This window comes from Lissotriton helveticus, chromosome 1_1 (assembly GCF_964261635.1).
Source record: "Lissotriton helveticus chromosome 1_1, aLisHel1.1, whole genome shotgun sequence".
NCBI lineage: Eukaryota > Metazoa > Chordata > Amphibia > Caudata > Salamandridae > Lissotriton > Lissotriton helveticus.
The window spans coordinates 678,300,296-678,328,172 of NC_136057.1; the positions used below are offsets into that span (position 1 = coordinate 678,300,296).

Sequence of the window (27,877 nt, forward strand, 5' to 3'; positions counted from 1 at the left end):
CCTGTGCGCGGGTCGGGCTCTAGCAGGAGAAATGTGTATCGCTCGCTGGAGCTCGCATTTATCTAGTATAGTAGTCTGGGCTTCTAGAAGTCGCGCATTACAACAGGCAATCACGGAAAGGATATGTCAGTAGACAGTTCAGGTGTTCACGAAGAGGTGGTAGGCTGGCTGGCCAGGGCAGCGTCCAATGTGTGTGTCACCACGAGGGGGGAAGAGACTGGGCCACATTCCGACATAGTTCCATCACTGTCCCGGTCTTTCTCTGGAGTGAATAGGTGCGGCTGACCCTCCAGGTCCGAAGCCGGGGGCGACGAGTGCAGTCCAGTCGCCGCCCGTAGGGCGTCCCGCCGCTCCTGTATGATTTCTGCGAGGTCGGGTGAGCCCGCCTGGGAGGACGCCCGGCTCTTGGAGCGTCCAGATCGCCCACGGCTCGCGCCCCGTCTCCTGGGTCGTCTGGAGTCATTGTTGCGTGCCTTCTGGGGTCCGGGTTTAGGGATCAGTGGGCAATGGAATTCAGTCCAATCCTGCGCGTCCGCCGCCGTATCGAAGAAGAGGGCTTTCCCTTTGTGGATTACCTTGAGGCGGGCGGGGAACAGTAGGGAATATTGAAGATCGTTTGCGCGGAGGCGTCTTTTGACTTCCAGAAACGTGGAACGTCGCTGTTGGACCTCTCGGGCATAGTCCGGGAACACCATGACGTGCTGGTCTTCCACCCGCAGGGGGCCCGCCGTCCGGGCCGCGCGGAGCACCGCATCCCGGTCTCGGAAGTGTAGGAACTTGGCCAGCATGGGTCGGGGGGGAAGACCAGGTTTGGGCGCCCGGGCTGGGACCCTGTGGGCCCTCTCGATGGAGAAGAACGGCGATCGGTCGCAGTCCGGGGTGAACGATTTAGTCCAGGATTCCATGTATGTCAGGGGGTCCGAGTTTTCAATCCCCTCCGGCAGGCCCAGGACACGAATGTTACAGCGTCTCGAGCGCCCCTCCAAATCCACTGTTCGCTCCTCCAGGGTCGTCACGCGGCGCAGGATCTCCTGCATGTCTGCCTCTTGCGATTTCACCGCTGGTCGTAGTTCGGTCACAATCCGCTCACCCTCTTTCACCCTGTCTGCCAGTTTACGGTGTTCATCCCGAATTAGGCTGATGTCTGTAGTCAGGGTGCCCAATCGCTCCTCCATCGAGAGGCGAGACATTTCTATCGCTGCCAACACCTGGTCCAGCTTCGCTGATAGCGTAGGATCGGCTTGCGACGTGTTGGTTTGCGTCCATGCTCTCGTCTGTGGCATCTTCTCGGCGGCTGTTTCCGGGACCGCCGTCATCTGTGTGGCTCTCGGCTTCCCCATGGGTGCTGCTAGGAGGGAGAGGGGGGTTCCCCTTGGTCGTTGCGTGTCCCGGGGGAGATAGGTCGTCGCCCCGCAGCGTTGCCGGGTGGCGGCAGTCGGGTGCTGGTCAGTTCCCTCGGTTCTTTCCAGGTCCAAGGCGAGGCCTGCTCCTCCTCGGGGAGCCCCCACCAGGGGCGTCAGGGGAGGTTTGCGGTCGCCAGGGGCCGGCCACTCTGACCACGTGAGGATTCCCTCTGTTCCGTGGGGTGAGGTCGTATGCTCTGGGCGCAGCAGGTCAACGTGGCTGGGTCAGGGGGCAGTTTAACATCTGCCGGTCTCTCCTGTCCCCTCAGGGTCTGGGGCGGCTTCCCCTCGTCCCAGAGCAACAAAGGCGTGCGGGTCTCCCTCGGCGTGCGGCCCAGCGTCAGTAGCAGCCGATGGGGCCAGAGGACAGGTGGTGAAGGTTCGAGGGGATCCCAGTGGTGAGGCTCGCGCGGCACAGATGGACTGGGATGTGTACCCCCTCGTCAGGTAGGGGCTCCTTGTCGCCCACAGTGATGCTGTGTGGGGGCGGCAGAGTCCGGACCCACCGTCCGGTACACAGAGTGGTCAATGCCCCGATGTCAAGTGGCAGGGCCCCTGGGGTCCTGGTGCGGCGGGAGGTCGTCCTCGGTGTGGCGGGCGGCCGCCGCTGATCTGAGGGTGCCGCCGCTCTCAAAGTGGGGACAAGGCAGCACACATCGAGCCCGGTGCCGGGGTCCCCTCAGGCGCCATGTTGGAGTCAGGCAGTGCGGTCCGGAGGGTCGCCTCCGGGTCCAGGGATGCTTCGGTCCTTCCGCCTGGGGGTTGGAGGGGCAGGCGTCCCCCGATGAGTCCCGGAAGGTGTGGGGGGCCGCTGGGGCACCGGAGCCAGAGTCCCCGGGTGGGGGGGGGGAGCAGGCACTCACCGCCCAGAGGAGTCGCGGTTGTCTGCAGGGTCCGACGCCGCGGAGCAGGTACAGTCAAGCCCTGGAGGCAGGCGGGGTCGACGTGGAGGTTGGGTCCGACTCCCGTCTAGGACCAGGCGCAGGCAATGTGGGGCCTCGGAGCTGCGGCCGCCATCTTGCTCTCGAGCGAGGAGCTCCGGCGGGAAGCCCAGTCGCGACTGCACCACACGGGGCCGGCCACGGTCCACAGCTCGGGTCTCCCTGGCGGTCGGTCGGCCGCACCGTTCAGGGCTTCCGTTCAGGTGATGCAGGCATACAGTTGCGCTGGTCTCAGCGGAGCGGAGCCGCGACCGCCATTTTGCAGCTCGGTGCGCGGCTCCGGCGGGAGGCGCCACTGGGGGATTCCGCACGGTAGCGCGGTCCGCACCGTACCAGGGGGGTGCCGCTGGATGTGGGGGCACCCCGGGTGCCGAATTTGGAAGTAGAGGCTCCCGGCGATCACTGGGACAGGGCTGGATGCTAGCCCGACCGCGGAGCCTCAGCAGAGCACAGCCGCCATCGTGGCTTGCTAAGCCACGCCCCCGCGACGCATTGTACTGATGATCTTGATCTGGCTCAGATGGATCACGGAGAGGAAATGTACTATCTTACTTGACTCATTATGGACCTGTATTTGTTTCCTTTGTAGCTCCTTTATCACAAGGTGATGAGGATGCTCTTGGTGTAATTGGTGACCCTTCAAAATCCGGGAAATGTCCAAATGTTCCTTGAATAACCACTTCCAAAGTATGTGCCCTATGTACAAAGCATTTTTGCGGTGCAGTTCCAATCGCAAAAATCCTTTTTCAAATGTACAAAGCACAAACTGCAATTCGGTAACACACTACTGAATAGAAATTTTTGTTTGGGATTCGTATTTGGTAGGGGAGTGTTTAGGGTGTCCCTTCCAAATACTGATTCACAGTGGATTATGGTTGCAAAACATTACTTTTTTACTGGCACCTCAAAGGAAGTGGTAACCCATTCGCAAATGGGAAAGTATCCACCTGAGACCCCTTGCCTTTTGCGAATGCTGAAACAAATATTTTTTGGAGCAGGCAATAGACCCACAGATCACTGCTTACTCTTAAAAAAATGAAATGTAATTGCTTCATTCTATTTTTTGAAACAGATTCCATTTTCCTTTAAGGAAAATATGCCGCATTTCAAAAGAAGAAAATAAATTGCTTAATTAAAAAGCAATCATCGACATCGTGGTCTGATGAACCCAGCAAGCCACCATCCCTTCGATGGCTGCAATTCCTAATGGTACGCAAACTGCAACCTACCTCATGCGGTAGGTTGATTTGCGACCCACTACGAATCGGTATTTAAAAGGTGTACAATTTTGTTCCGTAAGAATTGCAATTAGGAAATTGCAATCCCTACATTTTGTACATATTGCCCTACATTTTTTTAAATTGATTTGTTACAAACTCTGAGATGTTTAGGCATGTGCAGCATATCCTCCTCTGACCACAATCGCTAGATCTTGGATGCCGCCCACCAGAGGACGTCAGCTCGAATAAAGAGCTCTGTGATCTCATAACTTAGGAACTCAACATCACAGCCAGAACTCAGATCTGACACCAGTCAGATCCATTTGATCTGTAATCAAACTTTTTTCTATTTCAATCCTCTTTCCAATTGTATAATGCATGTGAAGAACACATTCATTACTGTGTCTATTCCCCCTCCTCCTTCATTTTCTTTTCCCATTCCTACAATTTTGAAAAGAAATAGATTTCCTCAGACCTTTTATAGTGAAAGGTGATACAAACTCTTAAGTCTCGAGCTGACCTGGTCTTCTTGCTCTTGACTGTGCACACATTACTGAGATTCCAGTCTGGACCCACCTGACTGTGGAGAATGGTTTACAGCTTGAGGTTGATCGCCTTTTTTAGGACAATAACCTGCTTAAGTCTGACAACTCTGAAGGGTCTTTGGCTTGAGACTGATTTTCGGCTCCCATCCAGACAGAAATTTACCAAGGTTTTTTTTACTACAGAATACTTTTTGAAGGTGCCAAAATACGTAGTTTTTCCCAGGACGATGGTTTTCAAACACCTTTCGACTCCAAATCAATTTTCAGGACTTGTAAGATGGAGTTATGAGAATGACTTGTTGATTTTATTGGGCATCTCTCTGCGGCATTGATCAATTGATTTGGCTTTTTCAGTTCTTAATGAAGATAAATGACTGGTTTCAGTCATCTGCTGTGTGTGGTTCTCAAAACTAATCCGAAACTTTGGCAGGGTGAGGGGGGTGGTATTCAAAAGACAAATATCCTTCACCACCATGGCATAATGAGCTCAGAGCCATTGTTTCTGCAATGTTATAGGATATTTACTCCGACAAACTAGGCTCTTTCATACTAAGCATTGTTAAGTGCTATGGGCAGACAGAGGTTTCAGATATGATGGAGGTTTTTACAGCACTAGCAAGAACTGCAACAGAGGTAGAAATTAAATATGCAATTTTACATATTTGCAAACTTGAACCTGCAGTCATTCTCATACATCACAATAAAGCAGGTTAACGTGTCAGGAAACAGCGGTCACTACTTTTCGATCCTATTCAACACCAATATCCCAGTGCAGCTTTTCCGCGCCAGAAAAGCCTCCTTATTCATTGGAACACAACATCTTACATTCATCCCCAATGATGGATAAAACTTATTGGAGATTGGGAGAATGTGACTCAACGGACAGTGGGCTTCAGAGTGATAAACAAGGATGTCTTTATAAATGACAGAAGTATGCACTGCAAGTAAATCTACAATGGAATAATTGCTTCAAACAATGTAGCCTTCTGGAGGAAGAGGATATGGGTTATAAGAGAAATCAACAATTCTTTTGTAAAAAAAAGGACTGAACCATTTTAAAACAAGTAGTTAAACGGTGTTACCGATCTCAGAAGGTGAAACATTAGAAATGAAATGGCAAGGAGTTATGTTGGACCATGTTGAATACAATAAATTGGCCCGAGACAAAGTAGAGAACATTGTGCATTGCCTGTTGCTAAGAGAACCTCGCTCCAACCTCCCAGCAAGTCGGTTCCTACCACCTCCAGGTTTGAAAGGAGAAACTCTATTTACCTTTAGCATTGTTTAAAATTTTGTTGTAGATTAAAATGCTGCAGGTACTGCTACTTTCTCTAATGAATATTGTAGTCTCTTTTTATCCCGGTTCATTTCTAGTGTGACTGGGATGCCTACTGAGCAGAGTTAACTTTACATTGAGTTACTTTATATAAAAAAATAGTCTTCTTCAAAGCTTAACAATTTCATTTTGCTCATCTGCAAGTACCTTGACTGTTTTAGAAAACATCTGCCTAGCAAAAAATGTAGCTTGGTGATAAAATGTTTCAAGTGCCACTTTATGTACTGTGATCTTAATCTTGCACTATTTGAAATCTAATACACAGGGCTTACCTTTTGAAGATTTGTACCTGAGTGGTGAACCGATTTGGGATCAAGAAGTCTGCAGTGAGGTTTCAACAATAACAAAAATCACCATTGGTTAACTAACATGACAACGATGTGAACTTCACACCACAGAACATTGAATTTTGGTTATGAAATTGGTGAATATCAAGTTGATGGAATTTACAAAGAGGGCAAAACTGATAAGAAAACAACAACCTGTGTGACCCCTCACCTTAACTAAAATATCTCTGGCAGAACACTCAATAGTTTGAGTTTCAACTTCCCATGATAGGTTATCTTTACCAAGCAAAAGACCAGCTTCAATTGCAGCACCAATGGGAATGACCTCGTCGGGAGGTATAGAGTTCAGCAACTCCACATCTGGAAAAAGATCTTTAATCAACTGCTGAAGTTTTGGGATTCTAGCAGATCCTCCACATAGTACTACCTGGAAAGAAAAAGCAATTTCAAAATCTCAAGTGGTTTAAATTGGAAAAGCCTTTACAATTGATCAAGGAGAGGAAATGTAAAAATAAATACATTTCTATTCTTATGCTTAGAAACTAATAGCTTTATTAAATAGCATTTCAAGGAAAAGATCTTTAGTAATTGGTCCAGCTGATATCTTTTAGGCTTTATTTAATCCATTTATTTTAGTACTTGATGCAATAACGTACATTTTAGGGTGCTCATTCTGATTCGGCTCAAAGAACAAGTTACTTAACTTCGATAAGTTCCTTCGGGTGGATACTCTTACCCGCCGATTCCTCATCTCTTGTATCCTCCAAGACACCAATCCTGAATCCAGAAACCTCTGCAACAGCTGTGGCCCACTAACAGGCGGCCCAGTCAGACTCCATGTCAACCCTGCACTGCCTTTGGATCGGACAACATAGCTGCATATAGACATCACCCCTGCGTGCTGCTGTCAATTTTCTCTCTTACACATTGTGTGCCCTCAAAATTCAGACATTAAACAGTGTGAAGTATCTAACTGAAAAGTAAGCACCGAAAGTCCAGTCCACAGAATAAGGAGTGTGGACAGTGAGGAATTTGCTGTAGATAAAACATACACCAGAAAGAACAGTAGCCAAAAGTAAATAACTTGGGCTTTAGTGGATATGTCAACTATATATATTTTACTTTAATTGATACCAAAGCAGAACCCATCTATGTAATCACCTGGCAGTTGTCCAACACCAGTAGGCCCTTGGCCAAGGCAGCAGTTTTTTCTGTGGTGGTATGAGCCCGAAAGCCTTCAGGACGGTTGATACAAAGGGTAATCCACTATGATAAGGGCCTCACCTTACTTTGCACCAGTGAATCCTATGAGAGTTGTTCCTTCACCCGGTGCTCCTTAGTCCTTTTTAGGATCCAGACTGTGTAGCCTCTCCTCTTCCTTAGAGGACAGTAGTAAAGAATAAAACACAGAGCATGATGGACTGCCGAACTAGGAATGGCAACACCACCTTAGAGAGAGAGAATATCTTAGTCCTACATCAATTTGTTTGGAAAAAAGTTGGTATACGAAGGTTGCACAGAGCGCACCTACAGCTCAATGATGAGACACAGAAGTAATTGCAGTAAGGAAGACTATTTTAAGAGTCAATAAGCTAAGGGAACAACTGCGCATGAGCTTAAAAGGAGTGTTCATTAAAAACGTAACAACCAAACTAAGGTCCCACTGGAGCATAATGACTGGCGCAGGAGGAAACCTATATGTAAGCCATCGACATGAGAGAAACAGCTAGATGACGGACTGCCAGAGAAATCCTGTGTGGATCGAGCCACCACCATAGTTGTGTAGCCTCCAGACAAAGAACTAGAAAAGACACCACTATGCTTGTTGCAGTACTACATGACTGTCGAATTGCTCATCAGGACCTGGACAGACCTGCCCTTGACAGAAGGCAAAAAGGTCTTGAGGGCTGGCTGGCTGGCTGGCTCAAAAAGACTGATGTGATGTCACTGCTCCATCGGAGGCCACAGTCCCTGGATCACCACATCATCCAGGTGCTTCCCATCCCTGCTCAGCTCAGGTGGAACGCACAGTCATCACTGTGAGCTCTCAGTAGGGTGAAGAAATATGTCTGTTACACGTCAAACTGGTATCAAACATCCACCACTGAAGATCCCGGGCACATGGATTTCCGACATACACCCCAGATCACTGTAGCTGGAGGGTCCACTGCAGAGCCTGCATATGCCAGCAGGCATGATGCACTAGGAGGATGCACATGGCCAGGAGACCATGATGACTCAAAACCATCAAACCTTGCTGTCTTCGAAGGTCTGCACAGCCAAATCCATCTAATTGCAAAACAGCATGGCTTCTTCAAAGAAAATGCAAATTAAATTAAAGAAACCTAGACATCACAGAGCATTCAGGTGTGGCAATCATTGACCACGCTGGTGTTCATGGAGCAAGCAATACAGGCCAGGCCAAAGTGCTTATTGGCCACATCCTGACTGTCTATGTGAAGGAATTTCTGAACTCTTCAGGAAATGCAGGTAAAATATAACTCGCCATGTCCCAAAGTGCATGTACATGACAGCCTAAGAGACCCATTGCATTCAAGAATCCAAGAGCAGAACTGGCAGGTGAAAATAGACATTTGCTCAAAGCATCAATCTGCTTGGATTCCCTGTCTGGTGGAGCTGTGGGAAAGGAAAGGCCTGCACGACTAGTAAAAGGTCTGATGCAGTGTCAAAAAAGTCGAGTCCCCGTAGCAAGCTTAGTGCGCAGGTCAATATGGCACCTTACTGGGGGAGCAGTACAAGGTTTGGCTCATGCTACAGAAAGGCATGCCATATTAGCCTCGTTAAAAGACAAGGGCTACAAAGTAGCTGTACAGGCTTAAGAATTTCCTTAAATAAATTAGACGTAGTGTTCACTGTATACATCTGCAATACCAAGACCTCACTTCCGTGGCCCTGCGTACCACCATTACAAAAGTAAATACCAATGCATTGCTTTGCACTCTGTTCATAGCACAAAGAGTGGTTTGCATCAACGGGGGGGTTGTTTGGGCAATCAGCACAAATACGCATAGGTTTTGATGCAAGTCTGAGCTAAAAATACAGCCATGCGGGACTTTGTGTGAAGAAATAATGCATCCCTGAAGCAGGAGTTAACAAGGGAAAAAATGTTAATTTCTCCCCCCCCCCAAAAAGAATTGCATGTGTGCTGTAATGCATATGCATCCAACGTATGAGTTCCTTCTGAGTTTGTATACGCATTGGAATTTGTAACCGAAGGTTATGCTTTCAGTATAAAACCTAAGCTCGACAGTGGATGATCATCTCTGCCCTATGCTGTGCTTCAAACAATGCAGCCTTATTAGAGCACCAGTGCAAGGAATGACAGCAACAGGCCAATCTTATTCAATATGGTCCTGCACCGTTTTCCTCGCTCTTTGCCAAATGCAGTGATGTTAGTCACAATGATGTGTGAAAAATAATATATGCAGTGTCCTTTTTGTTTAATTATAGTGTAACTGATTCTGTCTCACCAGTCTGTTGCAAGGTAGCTATATTCACCCTTGCAGAATAACTTTCTTATTTTGCTCATGAGTCTTCCACCATTAACATTGTGCTCTAGCTTTGCTCTCCTTGTTGATATATACTTGCAAACTAGAAGGAATCCTATTTGATTAGATGCATGTCAATTATATTAATTCACTATTTATTTACACTGCTAACACAAAAAATAAGGCAATATTTAGGGCCTTCTTTTTTAGAGAAAGAGGGCTACTAGACCCTGTATGTAGAAGACAAGAAAAATGTCAGCAAAGATGGCAAATATATTTCAATCAAGTAGCCAGAATGGCCTTTTCTTGTAATATTTACATATTTTCAATTAGAGGTGGATGAGCCACCAAGACAGATGCTCGGCTTAAGCTTGGCTCTAGGTACTTTGCAAACTTGAGCTCTAAAAGCACTGAGACCTGATATAGTTTTCTGTTGTATCTTATGTCTTCCTGCTGCTCAGCTAGAATGTGTGTGATGTGTTATGTTGGATGGATGGAATGTGAGATGTTTGAGAGTGTCAGTTGGGTAAGGGCTGAGCAGCAGGACAGCTGCTCCTGGTAGGGTTTTCCTTTTATCATCTTGTATTAACTTAAATAAAATAATCTACGTAATTTACTTCAGAGATCCAGCTTCTTATTGATTACAACATTTTCCCAGCCTATGCTCTTACCTTGGTTTCATGTCCTCCTTACATCCACCCTCCTGCAGCAGTGCTGGTGGTAACCAGCTCTGGTAGTAATGAAGTCCTTTTGCAGCTGGGCTTATAGTCAAGACCATGCACAGAACTGTGGAACTGGTTAAATGGTTAGAGAGGCGGGGGGCGCTAGAGGGCGCCAAGCAAGATGGAAGCACCTCTGTGAGGCTCCTGCTGCCTGGGATTTGATCCAATGATTATCCTATCCATCCCTTGATCATTGCACAACTGAATTGTACCATCCTAATACCCTGAGCACATTGTGAGATCACTTGTGGAGCGCTTACCTGCACAGACACTGGATTGCTCGCCCCTGCCCCCTGGCTCCTTGCCGCCGACACTCGTAAAATGGTACAAAAGGGGGTGGTGATGGACGGAGCATCCGAACCAATCAAACACTCACACCCAGTCAAAAGATCTGGGTTTAATCCATCACCGTTCTTTAGCCCACTCTGCCTCCCCAGTTCAGACATGGCTATATGCAAATCAGTCTGACCCTGTGCCTCATGGGAACAGTCCAGCCCGAACTGCCAAGCCATGCCTTCCCTGGACCGGAAACAAGCTTCCGAGGACCGGTTTCTGGCATTACAGCCGTCTTCAGCCCGGCTTGCTTGAATCCAGTGGCAAAGTGAGCAAGGGACTCACGTCTGAGCATACCCTGCCACACTTATGGCGGCCAAAAGCGGTACAAAAGGTGGTGGTGATGGACGGAGCATCCGAAACAATCAAACACTCACACCTAGTCAAAAGATCTGGGTTGAATCCATCACCGTTCTTTAGCCCACTCTGCCACCCCAGTTCAGACATGGCTATATGCATAACAGTCTGACCCTGTGCCTCATGGGAACAGTCCAGCCCGAACTGCCAAGCCATGCCTTCCCTGGACCGGAAACAAGCTTCCGAGGACCGGTTTCTGGCATTACAGCCATCTTCAGCCCGGCTTGCTTGAATCCAGTGGCAAATTGAGCAAGGGACTCACGTCTGAGCATACCCTGCCACACTTATGGCGGCTAAAAGCGGTACAAAAGGGGGTGGTGATGGATGGAGCATCCGAACCAATCAAACACTCACACCCAGTCAAAAGATCTGGGTTGAATCCATCACCGTTCTTTAGCCCACTCTGCCACCCCAGTTCAGACATGGCTATATGCAAATCAGTCTGACCCTGTGCCTCATGGGAACAGTCCAGCCCGAACTGCCAAGCCATGCCTTCCCTGGACCGGCAACAAGCTTCCGAGGACCGGTTTCTGGCATTACAGCCGTCTTCAGCCCGGCTTGTTTGAATCCAGTGGCAAAGTGAGCAAGGGACTCACGTCTGAGCATACCCTGCCACACTTATGGCGTCCAAAAGCGGTACAAAAGGGGGTGGTGATGGACGGAGCATCCGTACCAATCAAACACTCACACCCAGTCAAAAGATCTGGGTTGAATCCATCACCGTTCTTTAGCCCACTCTGCCACCCCAGTTCAGACATGGCTATATGCAAATCAGTCTGACCCTGTGCCTCATGGGATCAGTCCAACCCGAACTGCCAAGCCATGCCTTCCCTGGACCGGAACCAAGCTTGCGAGGACCGGTTTCTGGCATTACAGCCGTCTTCAGCCCGGCTTGCTTGAATCCAGTGGCAAAGCGAGCAAGGGACTCAAGTGCAAAAAAATGAAAGAAGTGCAAAAAAAACGATGGATTTAGGCCCAAATCTCTGTACAGGGGTGAATGTATGACAATGTTCTGCATTCTGTCCATCACCTGTTGTTTTTGCCTTTGTCGCCCCGACTGGGATGGGTATGCTCAGACGTGAGTCCCATGCTCTCCACACCACTGGAGTCAAGCTATCCAGGCTGATGACGGCTGATAGCCAGAAACCGGTCTTTGGATGCTTGATTCCGGTCCAGGAAAGACATGGCTTGGCAGTTCTGGCTGGACTGTTCCCATGAGGCACAGGGTCAAGGCTGATTTGCATATGGCCATGTCTGACCTGGGGTGGTGTGGAGTGCAAAAATACGATGGATTTAGGCCCAGATCTCTGTACTGGGGTGAATGTATTACAATGTTCTGCATTCTGTCCATCACCTGTTGTTTTTGCCTTTGTCGCCCCGAGTGGGATGGGTATGCTCAGACGTGAGTCCCATGCTCTCCACACCACTGGAGTCAAGCTATCCAGGCTGATGATGGCTGATAGCCAGAAACCGGTCCTTGGATGCTTGATTCCGGTCCAGGAAAGACATGGCTTGGCAGTTCAGGCTGGACTGTTCCCATGAGGCACAGGGTCAAGGCTGATTTGCATATGGCCATGTCTGACCTGGGGTGGTGTGGAGTGCAAAAAAACGATGGATTTAGGCCCAGATCTCTGTACTGGGGTGAATGTATGACAATGTTCTGTATTCTGTCCATCACCTGTTGTTTTTGCCTTTGACACTCATAAAATGGCGGACGCGGTGCCCTGGTAGCCGGCTGGCGACCCTGGGGCGCTGCCTACTGAGGCGCTAGCCCACGAAGGCCGGCGATTCTTGACGTGAGAAGCGAAGTTGTCGGAGGAGGAAGGAGGCCCGCTGCTGCTGCCGGGACCCCTATCGCCCATAGACGGAGCGTCGTGAAGGAGGCCGCGGCTTCGGTAGCTCCGGAGGAGGCTGCGCTAGACTGTGGTGGTGAGTGAATTGTCCCGATTGGTGGCCCCCCGCGTCTGCTGCTGCTCCTGTTGCTCACCCCGCACTGTGCTGACACGGAAGATCCTGCCGCTTCCCAGGGGGTATACTGCGGTGATGGCCGGGCGGACAGAGGGGAGGAGGCCCCCGCCGGCCCGCGGCCCAGCGTGCTGTGCAATGGATGTGAGAGCATTGCAGAGGCTTAGATCTGTTAGCCAGGGAATTGTCTCCGGGGGCGGGGGCCCTGCATGCACCGTTGCATCCTAATCCTTCTACGAGCTGGGCAGCGGGAGTGAGGAACACCCGAGCAGAGTCTGCTGCAGTGGCATGGCGCAGTGGCGTGGCGGCCTCAGGCCTGCTGTGATTGTCGGGCCCGACTATACCCCTTTGGAAGAATTGAGGAGTGAGGGGGGTGGGACACGGGTCTTCCCCGCCTGGGGAGCCGCAAGTGAGGACCCCTGAGTAAATTTACTGAACAGCTCTACAGGCTCACACCCAGAACTACCTACTGCTAAGCTCTGGACCCGGGAGGATACCCGCTTGCCCGGGGGGCACTTATGGGAAGAGAATGCTGATCGATTGACTGTGCACCCCCAGAGGCCGGGGGCCCGCTAGACGGCCTCAATACTGTAATCCCAGCCAACGACCGCCGAGGCCGCAGCGTGTAGAGTGGAATATCCGCAATTTCCCACTGGCTGATATACATCGCGCCAAAAAAAAGTGTATTGTGAGAGGCCCGCTCGTCTGGCTGAGCCCGAATACCATACTCCTGGCCCCCACCATACCTCACTGAGCGTGCACACCCGGAGTAGGAAACGGATTCCCTTAGGTACCAGTCGAATCGCAGAGCCTCCCGACAGGCCACTATGGGGAAACCAGACGGCAAACAGCCAAAACTTAACTTTGACACCCGAAAAACTCCCGCTCCCATACGGAGCCTGACGACGATCACACTGATTCTCCTACCACATCTACCGCGGATCTCAAGGAACTGTTGCTTGTCATGCAATTGAGCCTGACTTCTAAAGAATCTAAAATGGACTCCATGTCTGCAAGAATGGATGGCCTAACCCACAGAGTGGAGAAACACGACAACAGATTCACTGAGGCAGAGAGGAGGCTATCTGACCTGGAGGATGCATCTAGCGCTACCACTAGCCGCACCCTTGAGATGGACAGAGTCCTAAAAGTAATAGCTGCTAAAATGAGGAGTTGGAATCCTGCTCAAGGAGGAATAACCTTCGCATCCTGGGAGTGCCGGAGTCAAAAAATACTGGGAAAATGGAGGCCTATGTGAAATGCCTGCTCATAACGCTCTTTGGCAGAGAGGAATTTTCGTCCGATCTTGTGGTGGAGAGAGCGCATCGCTCTTTGGCGAGTCTCCCTTACCCCGGTACCCCTCCGTGTCCCATCATAGCCAAGCTGTTGAATTATCACGACAGAGACCCGGCCCTACGGCTCTCCCGTGAAAAAGGACACCTAAAACACGAAGGAATGGAGATATCAATATACCCCAACTTCACCATGGTCGTCCAAGAGCAAAGACGCAGATTCCTCCAGGCTAAGAAAAAACTGCAACAACTAAATATTCCTTATGCTATGCTCTTCCCGGCCCGCTTCAAAGTAACATATCAGGGCAAACAGCACTTTTTTACCAATCCGCAACATGCTCAGGACTTCATCAAGACTCTACGTACGCAGCCTGGTGACCGGGGGTCCCCGGAGCGCCGATTGGCAGAAAATGGGGGAGCCTCAGACATAGAATAACTCCCTGCTCTGCAGACACAATCAGCACGAAAAATGATACCATGCCTCAGCTGAGACTCTCAACGACCCCCGCGACCACTGCGGACTGTGATAAATGCTCTCTGCTCCCCCCCCGCCCGCGTTACAGAGACTTAACGGGATAAGTGGCCGGATCCTCGCAGTCTCCTGATCAGCCGCAGCTGTCGCACATCATGACTCCGATCATAACGGATGTTAACATGCTCCCAAGTATATACCATGTACACTGCCCTGATTAGCTGCTTCCTGAATTCGACAAGGCACTCTGCATTGCAAGCGGCATAGGCGGGGAATCAGCTCCTCGAGACCACCACCAGTAGCCTTGTAATAGGCCTAGAGGGCCAGCGCCATGATACTTGCTCCACTCCTCATCACTGACAGGTCTATAAATGGAGTGGGTACTGCACTAGACAAAAGGTTATTATGGACCTACACCATACCACCCGAGTGCCCTCGCCCCAGCGAGGTGAATCTGGACACCCTTTGGCTGCCACCCACTGGGTGAACCCTACACTTTTTAAAATGTTTTATGGACTACCTCACTGTCCCCAGTTGGGACTAGAGGATATGGGATTATTGGGGAGGGACAAGGCACGGCAAGTTAGGCCTGCTGTTGTGGGAGGGACTGGGGTTTGTTCATAACCTTTTATCTTTGCGCTGCCTCATTTTGATCACACTTGATGATGTATCCCTTCGTAATCACACGCATTGCACTTTACATCAACAATATTTCCCACATACTGTAGGAGAGTAGGATCTGCTTACTATGGTTACCCCCAATTTTCGCTGTGTTTCACTGTTTTATCGACTTTAGTCTGGCTGTGGTCCTGCTAACTAGGACCCCAGCCTGGCTGTTCTCTCTCTAAATTGATTGCATGTACATTAGGTACACTCCAGATTGGTTACTGGGCTACCCTTGTGAGTCCCTAGTATATGGTACCTTAGGTACCAAGGGCATAGGTACCCCAGAGTCCTACCAGGGGCTGAAGCATGTATTATGCCACCCCTGGGATGCCTTCCAAAATGGCACCACAGGTCTGCACTTGCAGCTTTGGTAAGGTAGTGTAAGCACCCCTTACTTATAGTATACCTATATCTACCATTTAAAACAGACACATATAAACCTATAAGTCACTCCTATGGCAGACCTTGACAATCCTGAAGGCAGAGTGCTTGGTTTTGTGTGAGAGGGTGCCCTAGCATGAGCTGAGCCCCTCTGCAGATTTCGGAATCCCTTTCTTATAGCTGTTCTGTGATTTAGCCATACCATATTCGTCCTGACTAGAAGCACATCCCATAACCTATGCACTCTGTTCGCAATACTCCATGATATTGATCCGGATGAGGATGCTGCTGCCATTTTCCTGGATGCCACAAAGGCATTTGACTCCCTGGAGAAGGACTACCTCTCATTCGTATTAGTACGCATGGGTCCCCCCCCATTCCTTGCTTGGATAAATTTATTGAATACAGGGCTCCGTGCCACAGTGATGATCAATGGGAGGCGGTCCTCCTCCTTTCCACTGGCCAGGGGCACCAGGCAGGGCTGTCCACTGTCCCCCCTCCTTTTGGTCCTGGCTATTGAGCCGCTGGCCGCCAAGATTTGTCAACACTATAGGGACCATGCCATTATCTATCCAGAAAGACAAATACTTATCCCTTTATACGCAGACGACCTCACCCTGTACTTATGACACCCGGAGGTAAGCTTAAATCGGATCCTTCAACTATTCATCCTCTTCGGCCAGTTATCTGGAATTAACATTAACTGGGGTAAATCCCAGATATATCCCCTTACTGAATCCACACTGAAATTTAAACCGGACTTCCCTCTCAAATGGTGCGATGACACACTCACATATCTTGGAATCATCATCTCCCGCAATCGGGAAGAGCTGATGAGAGCCAGCATTGGACGGGTATTAGACTCAATAACCGATAAGATCACGGGATGGATAGCGCTGCCACTCTCAATGGCCGGAAGAGCGGCCCTCATAAAAATGGTCATTTTACCCAAACTTTTATATCTGTTTGTAAACATTTGTTTTGCTCCTAGCTGCCATTTTTTCTCGGTCATTAGGTTCAGCTAATACGACTCACTTGGGGAGAGAAACAGGCCAGGTTAAGATGGGACACCCTTACGCAACCTTATAGCGCAGGAGGATTCGCTATACCAGATATGGAACTGTACTTCAGCTGTGCACAAGCCCACTATGCAGCATATTGGATGAAGCCCCCCTCCCCCAATATGCCCCACCTTGTGATCGAAGATGGCTTTATGGCCCCCAGCACTGCCTACCTCAGCTCACCTGTGGTTGCGCGACGTCTCGCATCTACCACCGTCCAATGCACAGTCAGTGCCTGGTATGACCTCGCTAAGGTTACACAATGTCCACTCCTATAATCCCCGCTTCTGCCACTCAATGGGCAACAGGATGTCCCGGTTGCACGAAGGTGAGGCTGCCGCCGGCTCCTTCGTAAACTATCCATAAACACCTGGGGACAACTCTACATAGGAGGGAAATTCTGTTCAAGTAATGAATTTTTTAAAGATACACACCCCACCCCCTTAGAGCGTTTTTATTACATTAGACTGCGCCAAGATGTGAAGGCTATTCCACCTGACTTCCCACAAGAGCCCCTTGTCATGCCCCCACTGCACGCACCAATGCAGCAAGCTACTCCCGTGCATGTGCTTTCACTCTTGTACCGAACGGTACAGTCTTACAAAGAGTACGACCCCCCCATAGTCCAAGGCAGATTGGAGGAAGAGTTAGGACACCCTCCCACTGAAAAGCAATGGACGTTCTGCTGTAAACAAACGGGAGAAATATCCACCAGCAGTAGGTTTAGAATAATGCACTACAAATATGTACATCGCCTTTATTACAAGCCGGAGCGGCTGTTCCGCCTGCGGCTTCGGAATAATGACAAATGCGAACCTTGCGGACAGGAGGGCGCCGACTTTAAACCTGTGGCCTGGGACTGCCTGCCCATTCAATGCTATTGGTCAGAAATTCTGACAGCACTAGACTACATGACAGGCCTGCACATTCCCGTAGACCCTCTGACTGCACGATTAGGTTATATTGAACCCCTTGCAGCCAAGGTGAGAAAATACACATCTCTTGCGCTCCTTCTGGCTAAAAGGAGAATCGCCTGTAGATGGGGGAGAGGGAGGACACCAAAATTCAAGGATTGGCTCCAAGACCTTATCTACTGTCAAGAACAACTACATACCTATGCGGATCTCCAACCCCCTTCATCACGCCCAAAGGACCTCTGGGCCCCCTTACAAAACCTACCTCCTGGAACACATCACTGATACAGACGCAGCGACACCATAGTGGATACACAACATGACGGAAAGGGTATCTCCACCCCCGCCCACACACATCATCCACCAGAGTACACAGGACACTACGGGACAGCACTCTATACCCCATCACCTCTGATATACGTACCTTGACCAAAATGCATTAGAGGACACGTCACTCTTCGTTGTTGATACTGTTAATGTTCGGAATCACATCAATGATACCACTGCCCTTGTAGATCAAAGCTCCAACCAATGCGGCCGGCCCGGAGGGGTTGTGGGCGGCTTGCTGTGTATTCCCCTACCCCTTTTAACATATCATCTTTACAACTGATGCAACGCAATGCCAGCCCACCTAGGGATGTAGGCAGTATGCTGTGATTGATATCTCTTTACCCTCAATAAAAGTTTTGGAAACATTTTTTTTTTTAAATGGTTAAAGAGGCTTTTATGCTGATGCTATGGCAAGGGCAGGCAGACAAGTTGAAAAATCACTATTGTTGCGTCACTATTAAAGCACTTTACAGGGATAGTCAGTCCATCTGATCCTCTGCCCCCCACCCCCAGGATTTAATGAAAAACACAAAAGCCTGTAGTGTGGGCCCTGTGTGAAAACACACCCGTAGGTGAACTCTGCACTTCATTTGGGTCAATGGAACTCGGTACGCTCTTACCTGATCTTTGTCCTGTAAAAGGGTGGAACTGTCGTCACTGAAGGTGTTGAATCTCCCCTGATATCTCTTGAAGGATAAGTTACTTACCTTCAGTAATACTCTTTCTGGATGATCCTCTATCTAACTTTAGATTCCTCACCTTGTGAATCTCCCCAGGACGATTCTCCAAGGCTGGATTCAGAAACTCTTGAATTAGTTCTTGCGTGCTAAAAAGTGGTCTCTTCACCTTTCATAGTTACTCAAACCCTCCTCTGGACAGGACAACTTGGAGCTGCACAAAGGGGTCACCACTGCATGCTGACTTCATTTCCTTTTCTCTGGATGCTCAAATACGAGTAGCTTTGTAGATAGGTTTAGTGGTAACAGGTAGTGTGCCCAATCCAACGTGGTATGTTAGTAAATCCCCAAACTTCAATACACAGAAGAAGGGGGTGGGGGCAGTTAGGAATTTGCAATTAAGAGCATCCATGAAAAAGAGTATGACCGAAGGTTAGTTACCCTTACTGGGCACTTCTAACCACAGATACGTCATCTTCTGAATTGATACCAGAGCAATGCCCTCTCCAGGGAGGTGGCTCTAAAAAGTGGACTTTGCACCATGAAGTCCTGCAAAACAGATGCAAAATCCTCTCTGCAGAATTGTGAATCAATGCAGTAGTGTCTGGTGAAAGTACGAACAGATGCAAAGGATGCTTGGCAAATTTCTGAAACCACAAAGTTCTGAGCCAGGGCAGTAGTCACATCTTTTGATCTGATGGAATAAGCTCCAAGGCTCTCCGGAAGACCATCTTGGATCAAGGCGTAGCGGAAGACAATCTGTTGGGATGAAGTCATTTTCTGAACTGCCTTATTCTTCGCACCAGCTAATTCAACATACAACCGACAATCTGCACAGCATTCTTTAGTACAATCAAAGTAGAAGCTAAAGGCATGTGTTGAACCCAACCGGTGAAGTCTCATCCTCTTTAGATTTATGTGGTGGAGAAAAGAATGTGGGGAGTGTAATGGGCTGTCCCGGATTGAAAGGGGACACAACTTTTAGGAGAAAGGAAGCTTGCCATGAAAGTAGGTAGTATATAGAGGCTGAACTGAAAAAAGCTGTAGTTCACCGATGACACACATGTAATTGCAACGAGAAACACTGAAGAAACTATGAAAAGGCTTGAAAGGCACACACATCAAGATGAGGTCCCACAGAGGCTTAATGAATGGGGCAAGGGGAAACATATGAAATTCCTTTTAAGAAATGGAATGGATGATTTGAATAAAAAAATCCAGCCAAAAGAGTCTATAAGTGACCTCTAAGTGTGCATATGCATAGCCTTGCCAGGCTAAAGGTAATACGACCATCAGATAATCTAGCCTGTAGGCAGTCTACCAGTTTATCCTAAAAGTAGATGACAAACATGGACCCAGACTGCTGAATAAGCAGATTTAGCGGGGGAGCAGTTAAAATGACATACATAACCTCCAGTGGTAAGTCAAAACCTCTCAGTTGGTGCTGTTTAATCTCTATGCATCAACATGTAGACCATGGAAGATTTGGTGTAGAATCCCGCCTTACTGCTGGGACAGCAGATCGTCTTGAAGAGGAAGTTGAAGTGTTAGGCCAGATGCTCAGAGTCAGCAGGTCGCAGTGCCAGACCTTCCTAGCCTAATTGGGGCCAACAGAATTATCTGTGCTCAGTCTACCTGACTTGCTTTAGGATGAGAGGCTCAGTGGCAAAAGTGGAAATGCATGCAGGAGAAGGCAAAACGCATCTCTTCGAGTCCTCTGAAGAGGAAACTCTAAAGAGCAGAAGGCTTGACATTAAATGTATACTGCAGAAAATAGGTCAGGCAAGGGTGTGTCCTTAAATATTGACACACTCCACTTGTGATGAGCAAGATGACGCCTGCTGAGTTCATCCCAATAGGTGACTGAATGTCAGTGAAACTCCACTGTGCCCTGCTTGTTGCAGTACCACATGGCAGTCGTTTTGTCTGGCAGGACCTAGATCGACCTGCACTTGATAGAATGCAGAAAGGCTGATTGGGCCAACAGGACAGCTTGGCTCTGGAAGATTTATATAATGACCCTGCTCCATCCGGTATCAGAGCTGTCTGATCCCCACCTCGCGTAGGTGTCCTCACCAGGCCATAGAGGACTTATTTGTCAAAACTGTGAGCCCTGGAAGCTGCAAGGAGAAGGTTCTGCCACATGTTAGACTAGAAACTGACATCCACTAATGAAAGTTCTGAGGTGCCTCATCAGATACACAGAACTGGTCTGAAAGGCATCCCCCACCCCCTTGTGTTGAGCCCAGGGCAAATGCAGATTCAACTGAAGGGCCTGCATGTGCCAACACATGTAATGCACCACCAGGATGCACAATGCTATTAGGCCAAAAAGCCTAAGAACAATCAAGGCCGGAACAGCAGATCCTATCTGAAATATCAGGATATATAGACTGAATGCCCCATAATTGTTGCAGAGAATGGAAGAGTGTACCGAATGACCCCAATAAAGGGAATCCTCTGCTCTGGCTGGAGATAGAATTAGGACAAACTGATGCAGAACCCCCTGCTGGACAGTTATGACACTGTTGCCTTACGTAAAAAGAACAATTAATGGACAGAACGCAGAACAATGTCATACACTCACCCCATTACAGAAATCTGGGCCTAAATCCATCTTTTATTGCTAACCATGCCTTTCCAGTTTGGGCCCAGCCATATGCAAATGGGTTTTGACCCTGTGCCCAATGGGAACAGTCCAGCCCGAACTGCCAGGCCAGGTCCTCCTTGGACTGGAAACAAGCATCCTAGGACCGGTTTCGGGCTTTCAGCCCATATCAGCCAGGACAGCTTGACTCCAGTGGCATGGAGAGCACGGGACTCACGTCTGAGCATACCCGTCACACTTGGGGCTGAATGTTTTGATTTGTTCTGTATTCTGACCATCAATTGTGTGTCTTTTGCTTTCTCTCCCGAAGTGCGCCAGGTATGCCCAGACGTGGGTCCTGTGCTCACTGTGCCACTGGAATCAAGCTATCCTGGCTGAAGAGGGGTGAAACCCCAAAACCGATTCTAGGATGCTTGTTTCCGGTCCAGGGAGGACCTAGATTGGCAGTTTGGGCTGGACGGTTCCCACGAGGCACAGGGTCAAGACTGCTTTGCATATGGCCAGGTATAAACTGGGGTGGCATGGTGAGCAAAAGAATGATGGATTTAACCCAGATCTGGGGGTGAATGTTTTGATTTGTTCTGCATTCCGTCCATCAATTGTGTGTCTTTTACTGTTGCCTTACAGGCAGATACCAGAAGAGGTGAATCAGCCTTCAGAAGCCAGTCAACGAGGTAGAGGAATACTGTGTATAGGTGTATCCCCAAACTGTTAAGACGTGCTACAACCATTGAAATGATCTTCGTGAATACCAGAGGTTCTGAATTAAGGCTGAAGTGCAGGACAGCAAACTGCAAGTGATCGGACCCCACCCTAAAATTGAAGTACATCATGTGAGACTGCAGGACTCACCATGAAAGTCTAAATCCTGCAGGTCCACTAACATAATCAAGTCCTTCGAGTTCAAGGTCAGCAGGACCTGAGCAAATATCCTTATTTTCAAATTCTCTGTTCTGAGGAAAGAATTCAAGAATCTAGAATGAGCATCACCCTCAATCCGTCTTCGGGGACCAGAAAGTACAGAGAGCAGCAAATGTGTGGTAGGCCCTTTGGCAAGCAATATTACCACTTCTTTGGAATGAATATTAGCATGATCTGCCAACGTCTGAGTGTAAAATGGAGCAGCATGGGCAGAAATACCCAGAAATGAAAGGGCATAGCTATACAATCTAGCGGACCTATAGTTTCAACGTGATGAAACACCAGTAAGGTAGGCAGTGCTAGATCATGCTGCCTACTGCTTCGACAGATGACAGTATGAGAAATGAAGAGGATTGGCAGTGGTGCCTGTAGAAGAGGCATATGAAAAGTACTGCTGCTGTTTTTTTTTGTTAATCTTTATTTTCATTGTCAACATCCTTGCAGCTGGTATACAGTGGCAGGTGGCAAGTTGGCAGTACTCATCAGAGCACATATTAGTAGGTCGACTAGCATGGCACAGAACGTTGCTGTTCATAGCAGCACATGGTGATTATTCACTCCAGCCATTAAGACTAATTTTCTCCATCTTGCTTACTCCTACTAACATCGGAGTCACGTAGGTCACTTTCATCCCGACTGTCATTCAAAAACGCCTCACACATTTTCCTCCATTCCCTGAGGTGGTCTACCAATTTTTCAACTCTCTGGCTTAGTTTCATATGTACTTCAGCCAGTGACCACTCACTCACATCATGGAGCCATGGGAAGTGGTAAAACGAGGATGCTTCACTGGTGTCATGTACGTGCAATGCAAAAAATTGTAATGTACCAATTTAAAGTGCATTACAGGACACTGTACGATCAAGCCCTCTAATGGCAGCCCACGTCGTATCTTACATGGGCACTCCTAAGCCACCCTCGTCCTGGAAGGGGTGGGGACCCGCAGCATCCAGTCTCATCGCTTTGTAAAGTAAGGAGATCAATCGACGTCCAAAGCTATTGGTTAATATTACGTTGAGCGTATGTGTTGTCTGCAGGATAGACAGGCCATGTAACTTTAAACACTTTCATCAGCTCCAAGTTGTACAAGTAGTGTCCTTGCCCCAGTGCCAAGTCCCCACATGCCTGCTCATACGTAATAATGGTTTCACCGGGGTATAAATCAAAAATCACTTCACAGCTACCGTCCCTCCATGCCTGAAAGGACATGGGGCCATCTCTTGTTGAACTGGCACCAATATCCTTATGGGTAGCTCCCGATTAAATGGGGTGCACCTCAGGACCGACTCCACATACTATACTCAAATATGCACAGTGTGGCATAGTATGTAGGGCATGTCATCCGTGACCCTGTGCCCTCCATCAGTGCGACGGGCAGTCTGTCAACCAGTACATGCCCCACAAACCATCTCTTTTTCCCAGTTCTCTCCCTCGTCAAACTGTTGCTGTTATTGACCTCATCCTCCATGAACAGTCTGAATAGGTTCCTGTACATGTGGAGATGGTTTTTGCTGGCACTAAGTGACAATCCTTGAGTATTCTATGAATTTATGGTAAATGTAAATGTATGTATACTTGTAAGGCGCACTATCACCTTTCAGGCATCCTGGCGCTGTATACCGCTGTGGAACCCTTCTTGGCTTTCCCTGTGAGATGCCCCCTACTGGGCACCCCCAAGGTGAAGCCAGGCATCCTAGCGCTTTCGAGGCCGTTGTGGAGATTAAGCAAGCTATTGCCCAGAGTTACAGAGTGGGACCCATGATTAGAGTAGGCACCGAGGCGAGAATTATCAAGTCCGTGGACATTGAGCCCAAGACCCTGCCGTGTCGGGAATTGAACCCTGGTCCCGGGCCAGACCTCTGCCTCAGGGTCTGCCGCTCTAATCGGTGAGCCATACTTCTCCACTGCCACACTTCTAGAACTGGTGATCTGACCCCAGAGAGGAGCCTATAGCTCGAATGTCTTCAAATCCCTCTATAGCTGCATTGGTTTTCTTGCTGAATAGCCTCGATCAATCAAAGAGTATGGAATTACAAAAAACCTAGCTGTACTCAGAGAAGCCTGTGGAGCACCTTCAGGCATGTCTCCAGACAATGACACTTGAGCCCATCATCTGAGTCCAATCAAGAACATAAAACATACTTTACAGGATCATGTCCATCTTATAATGTCCGAGCCAGGCTTTGCATATATCTTGCGGCAATGCCAACAACACCGCCCAAGCTGTAGTACTAACAGCATGTCTGTGTAACAACCCAGGAGGAAAAATGCATTCATGGAGCATAACCAAGCTAAGAAAATGATTTTTTTCCCAATGGCTTCACTTCTTTTAGAGCTCTTGTTCAGTGGAGTGGTTGGAAAAGATTTTGCGTTCACCTTTCGCATGGTGGCTAGCACCACAATCCTCTTTAGAGGCAGAATGTACGCCTAGTGCTAATTTGTGATGTCTTGAGGTGGGACGAATCACTAGCACAGCAGAGAACAGTTCCGACCAAGCTGCTAGAACTGAGTCAATCAGGGCTACCTTGAAAGAAAATAAAACAAAACCTCAGAGGTGTCTAGTCCAGGTTACACAATTTCTGAAAAGTTATTAGCTCTAGTCTCCTCCGTAAGAAGTAGCAATTCCAGGAATTCTGCAGCCAGTCAAAACAGGCACGGTCCTCTGTATGGGGCCCTCAAGGAGGAAGTTGGGAATGGATATGAGAAGTGGGGAGGAATAGCCGAAGTGGAGGGGGGGGGGGGAGGGGGTGAGAAGGGAGGAAACTCCAGAGAGATATAAAAGCTTCAAGCAAATTTCCACCATCCTCCGGAAATACAGCAGCCTTGACAGAGAGACTGAAGGACAGCACTAATTGATGTTAGCAGTAGCTTTGATGATGGTGAATCTAAACTGGACAAGCTCTTGAAGAGGAGGATTCTGAATCTGAAAATGGAAAATGAGGAGGATCTGGAAATGGTGCCACTCAAGTTGGAGGGGACGCTAAGAGTGGAATAAGCAGTGAGGCCGATACCAGAGGAGCTGAGAGATGGCCCAGCGCCAACAAAGGAGCCGGCTCAAGTTATTTGGGGTCAGTCTGTGTCAGAGAAGGGCACACTAGCAGAAGCCCTCCGGTGCAGTTGGGTCAGCGGAGCCTATGTGCATGCCAGAGGCACCCAGAGCCATTTTAAATATTTACAGACTGGCCTGCTTCAAGGCCTAAATTGGCTGCAGAGTAGACAGTGATTCAGGAACATCACAGGGAGATGTGAGGCGGGCCTGTAACCAAAATGAACATACGGCACAACTGAAAAACACAAAAGTGGTTAAAGCAGAGCTCTGGCTCGGTGTCTATGGACAAGAATAAGAGGGCAGGGTCTTTATGTAGCTCTGTTTCATTTTTTTCACTGCAGAGTCCACTTTTATTCTTCGCGTTTGCAAACATCCCATCTCTTTTATACGAAAGAGGAACACACCAAGGATTAGACAGTCTGCCTTGTTCCTCTATATGGTCATGTAACTTCACTGTGACTTACAACATCCTTATAATGTACAGCAAGTGTACTTTTTCCCCTTATATAATCAAAGGGATCCTGGTACAACTTAACTCTTTTGTTATTAAATATTTGAAATTATTACTAAAACTCAAAAGTATACCAAAACATAAGGGACTTAATATATTAATGGGCACTTAAGTTTAATATGAAATAGGTTTATAATGTAAAATGCAATTATGATCAAAGTGATGTAAAATGATTGAAGGAAAGGGTGGGTAAAAATAGGTGAGAGATAAAAAAATTCTAAATGATACCCTGCAAATCCAAACTAAAGAAAAACAAATAAATGAAAAATTGGAAAACATATGGGAACTGTACATACCAAAAAGAAAAGAAAACAATTTATTAATTTCCTATAGTACGACCAGTTTATTGACAACGCAAGCATGAAGTTATAATAGAATTCCTCTGATTTTATGTATTCCTTTGTGGAAATATTGCCAACCAGAGTATCCAAAATAAGGGAGATTATAAGCACCTTCACTACCTTAAACATCTAACTATGAAAAGCAAAGAAATAGCAGATGCAATTAAATCTTTGATGGGAAGTCTCACTCCAAACCTCTTCCAAATCAAAGTACTAGCTATCGTTCTCATTAACCACTACAGAGTTAACAATCAAAGCAAGACATTGTTCAACCCAACCGTTTTCATTGCAGTCCGATGCCACACCACATTAACTAGCCACCATGTTACACAATGAATTTTACCATACATGAACATATCTGACAAAACTTAGAACTCACCTGCAAACAAACACAGCCTGCCCTGCCAAACACCTGAATAGTCTGTCTGTCAATCAGACTTCAGGTATCTCTTATTTTATCCCCTAAAGAAGCAACCTGCAAGTATAAAAAACAACTATCTTCGAAACTCGTCAGCCATCTTCATAATACAGCCGATCAATGTAGCCATTGCTTCCCTAAATCACAGGGCACCTTCCCCCTCCTATGGTTAGGTCCCATAAAACTACATACATCTATCATTTCTTCATTGCCCTACCATTCCTAACCAACATAAAAAATCCAGGAACACATGGAAACTCACAGCATCCAACATAATTAATTACCAATATGGTTTCAGACCGTGCTACATGACAGAAACAGGCACTCTTCTAATTCTAAGTAGTTAACAACATTCAACAAACACTGGCTGAATAAGACCAAGGTTTACTTGTAATACTAAAACATTTCACTGCACAGTATATCGCAAAACAGTACCAACCAACCTACAATAATTCATGAAAAAAAGTGAAGAGACACTTGATTTCTTAACACAGCCAGTTGGCATATTAAGAAGTCACGCCATCCAGCCAGCATAACAGAAAGCACAGTGATGTTATTACTAGGAAGTATAATTAGTGATGTTACTTTTTCCTGAAAGGTTTGCATTGCAAATAATATCTAATATTCCTCACCTGATTTATGTCATCTGCTGTAAATCCAGCTTCAGCCAACAGTGTTTTGATCGGTTCGATGCTCCGAGTGAATAGTGACGAACATACAAGTTCAAACCTTGCCCTATTGTGACAAATCCAAAAAGAAATATATTTTGATTTAGCGGTCATGGGAAAGATGTACTGATCATGGATCTAGAATGAACAGATGGCCTATATATTTGTTGTGCTTACTGACAGATAAACCTGCGAGTCATATGCTAAATAAACATATTCAGCCACTTGGTAACCAAATTATGCAGTTTGTCTTTAAATATAAAATCCTGGGTTATATAGCTGCCTGACTACAGATGTTAGTTAGATGACCAAGGCGACCCTAACTAAACGTAAGGCTTAAACACATTTTGATCCATGTATGACAAATAACCTGTTTTTCACACAAATGGCTTTCTTAAACCAAGCATATGAAGAACGCAAGAATTAAATTAGGACTTTGGTGGTATAAAATAAAGAGCAGCGATTTTCTATATATCATTTGCTCAAAATTCAAAATATTTCACACAATTGATCTACTAATACCTTGGCTTTTAATGCAGGTAGAGTCCGCAAAGTTATTGTATCAACCGAAATAGATCTTGGCGTTATGCCGGTTACTACTATAAAGTTTACAAGCACCATCAGGAATGAGATGGGGAATATTCAGAGAGATAAATAACAGAAAAAGATGTTGGTGTAATTAAAAGTCGATGATTGTTTTTACAGACTCGATTATAACAGCGAATGTGTTGTAGCTGGGGTAACTGGATAAACTTGGCATATATCATTCCCAGGCTGAATGCTTTCAACCTTCGAGGTATAAAAACTTAAGAAACTATTTTACATTTCATCTAGGCCTACATTGTGGAAACAGGATTGAAATATAGGCGAAACAGAGGTTTTATTACCCTCTGCAAAGAATGCATGTGTTCAATATTTTCCCCTCCTTAAACACTAATCCAAAAATAGAC

General features: G+C 47.5%; 1 protein-coding gene across 2 annotated transcripts in view; it reads right to left on the bottom strand.

Moving 5' to 3' along the window:
• Window positions 1-27,877, bottom strand: part of HSPA14 (heat shock protein family A (Hsp70) member 14) — a 440,582-nt gene that overhangs the window by 88,182 nt on the left and 324,523 nt on the right. For both annotated transcript variants that reach the window (XM_078674199.1, XM_078674200.1), the window contains 2 exons: window positions 26,892-26,994; window positions 5,944-6,159 (listed from right to left, as the gene is read on the bottom strand). In XM_078674199.1, coding sequence (XP_078530325.1) covers window positions 5,944-6,159; window positions 26,892-26,994 — 319 coding nt within the window. The remainder of the gene's footprint in view (window positions 1-5,943; window positions 6,160-26,891; window positions 26,995-27,877) is intronic.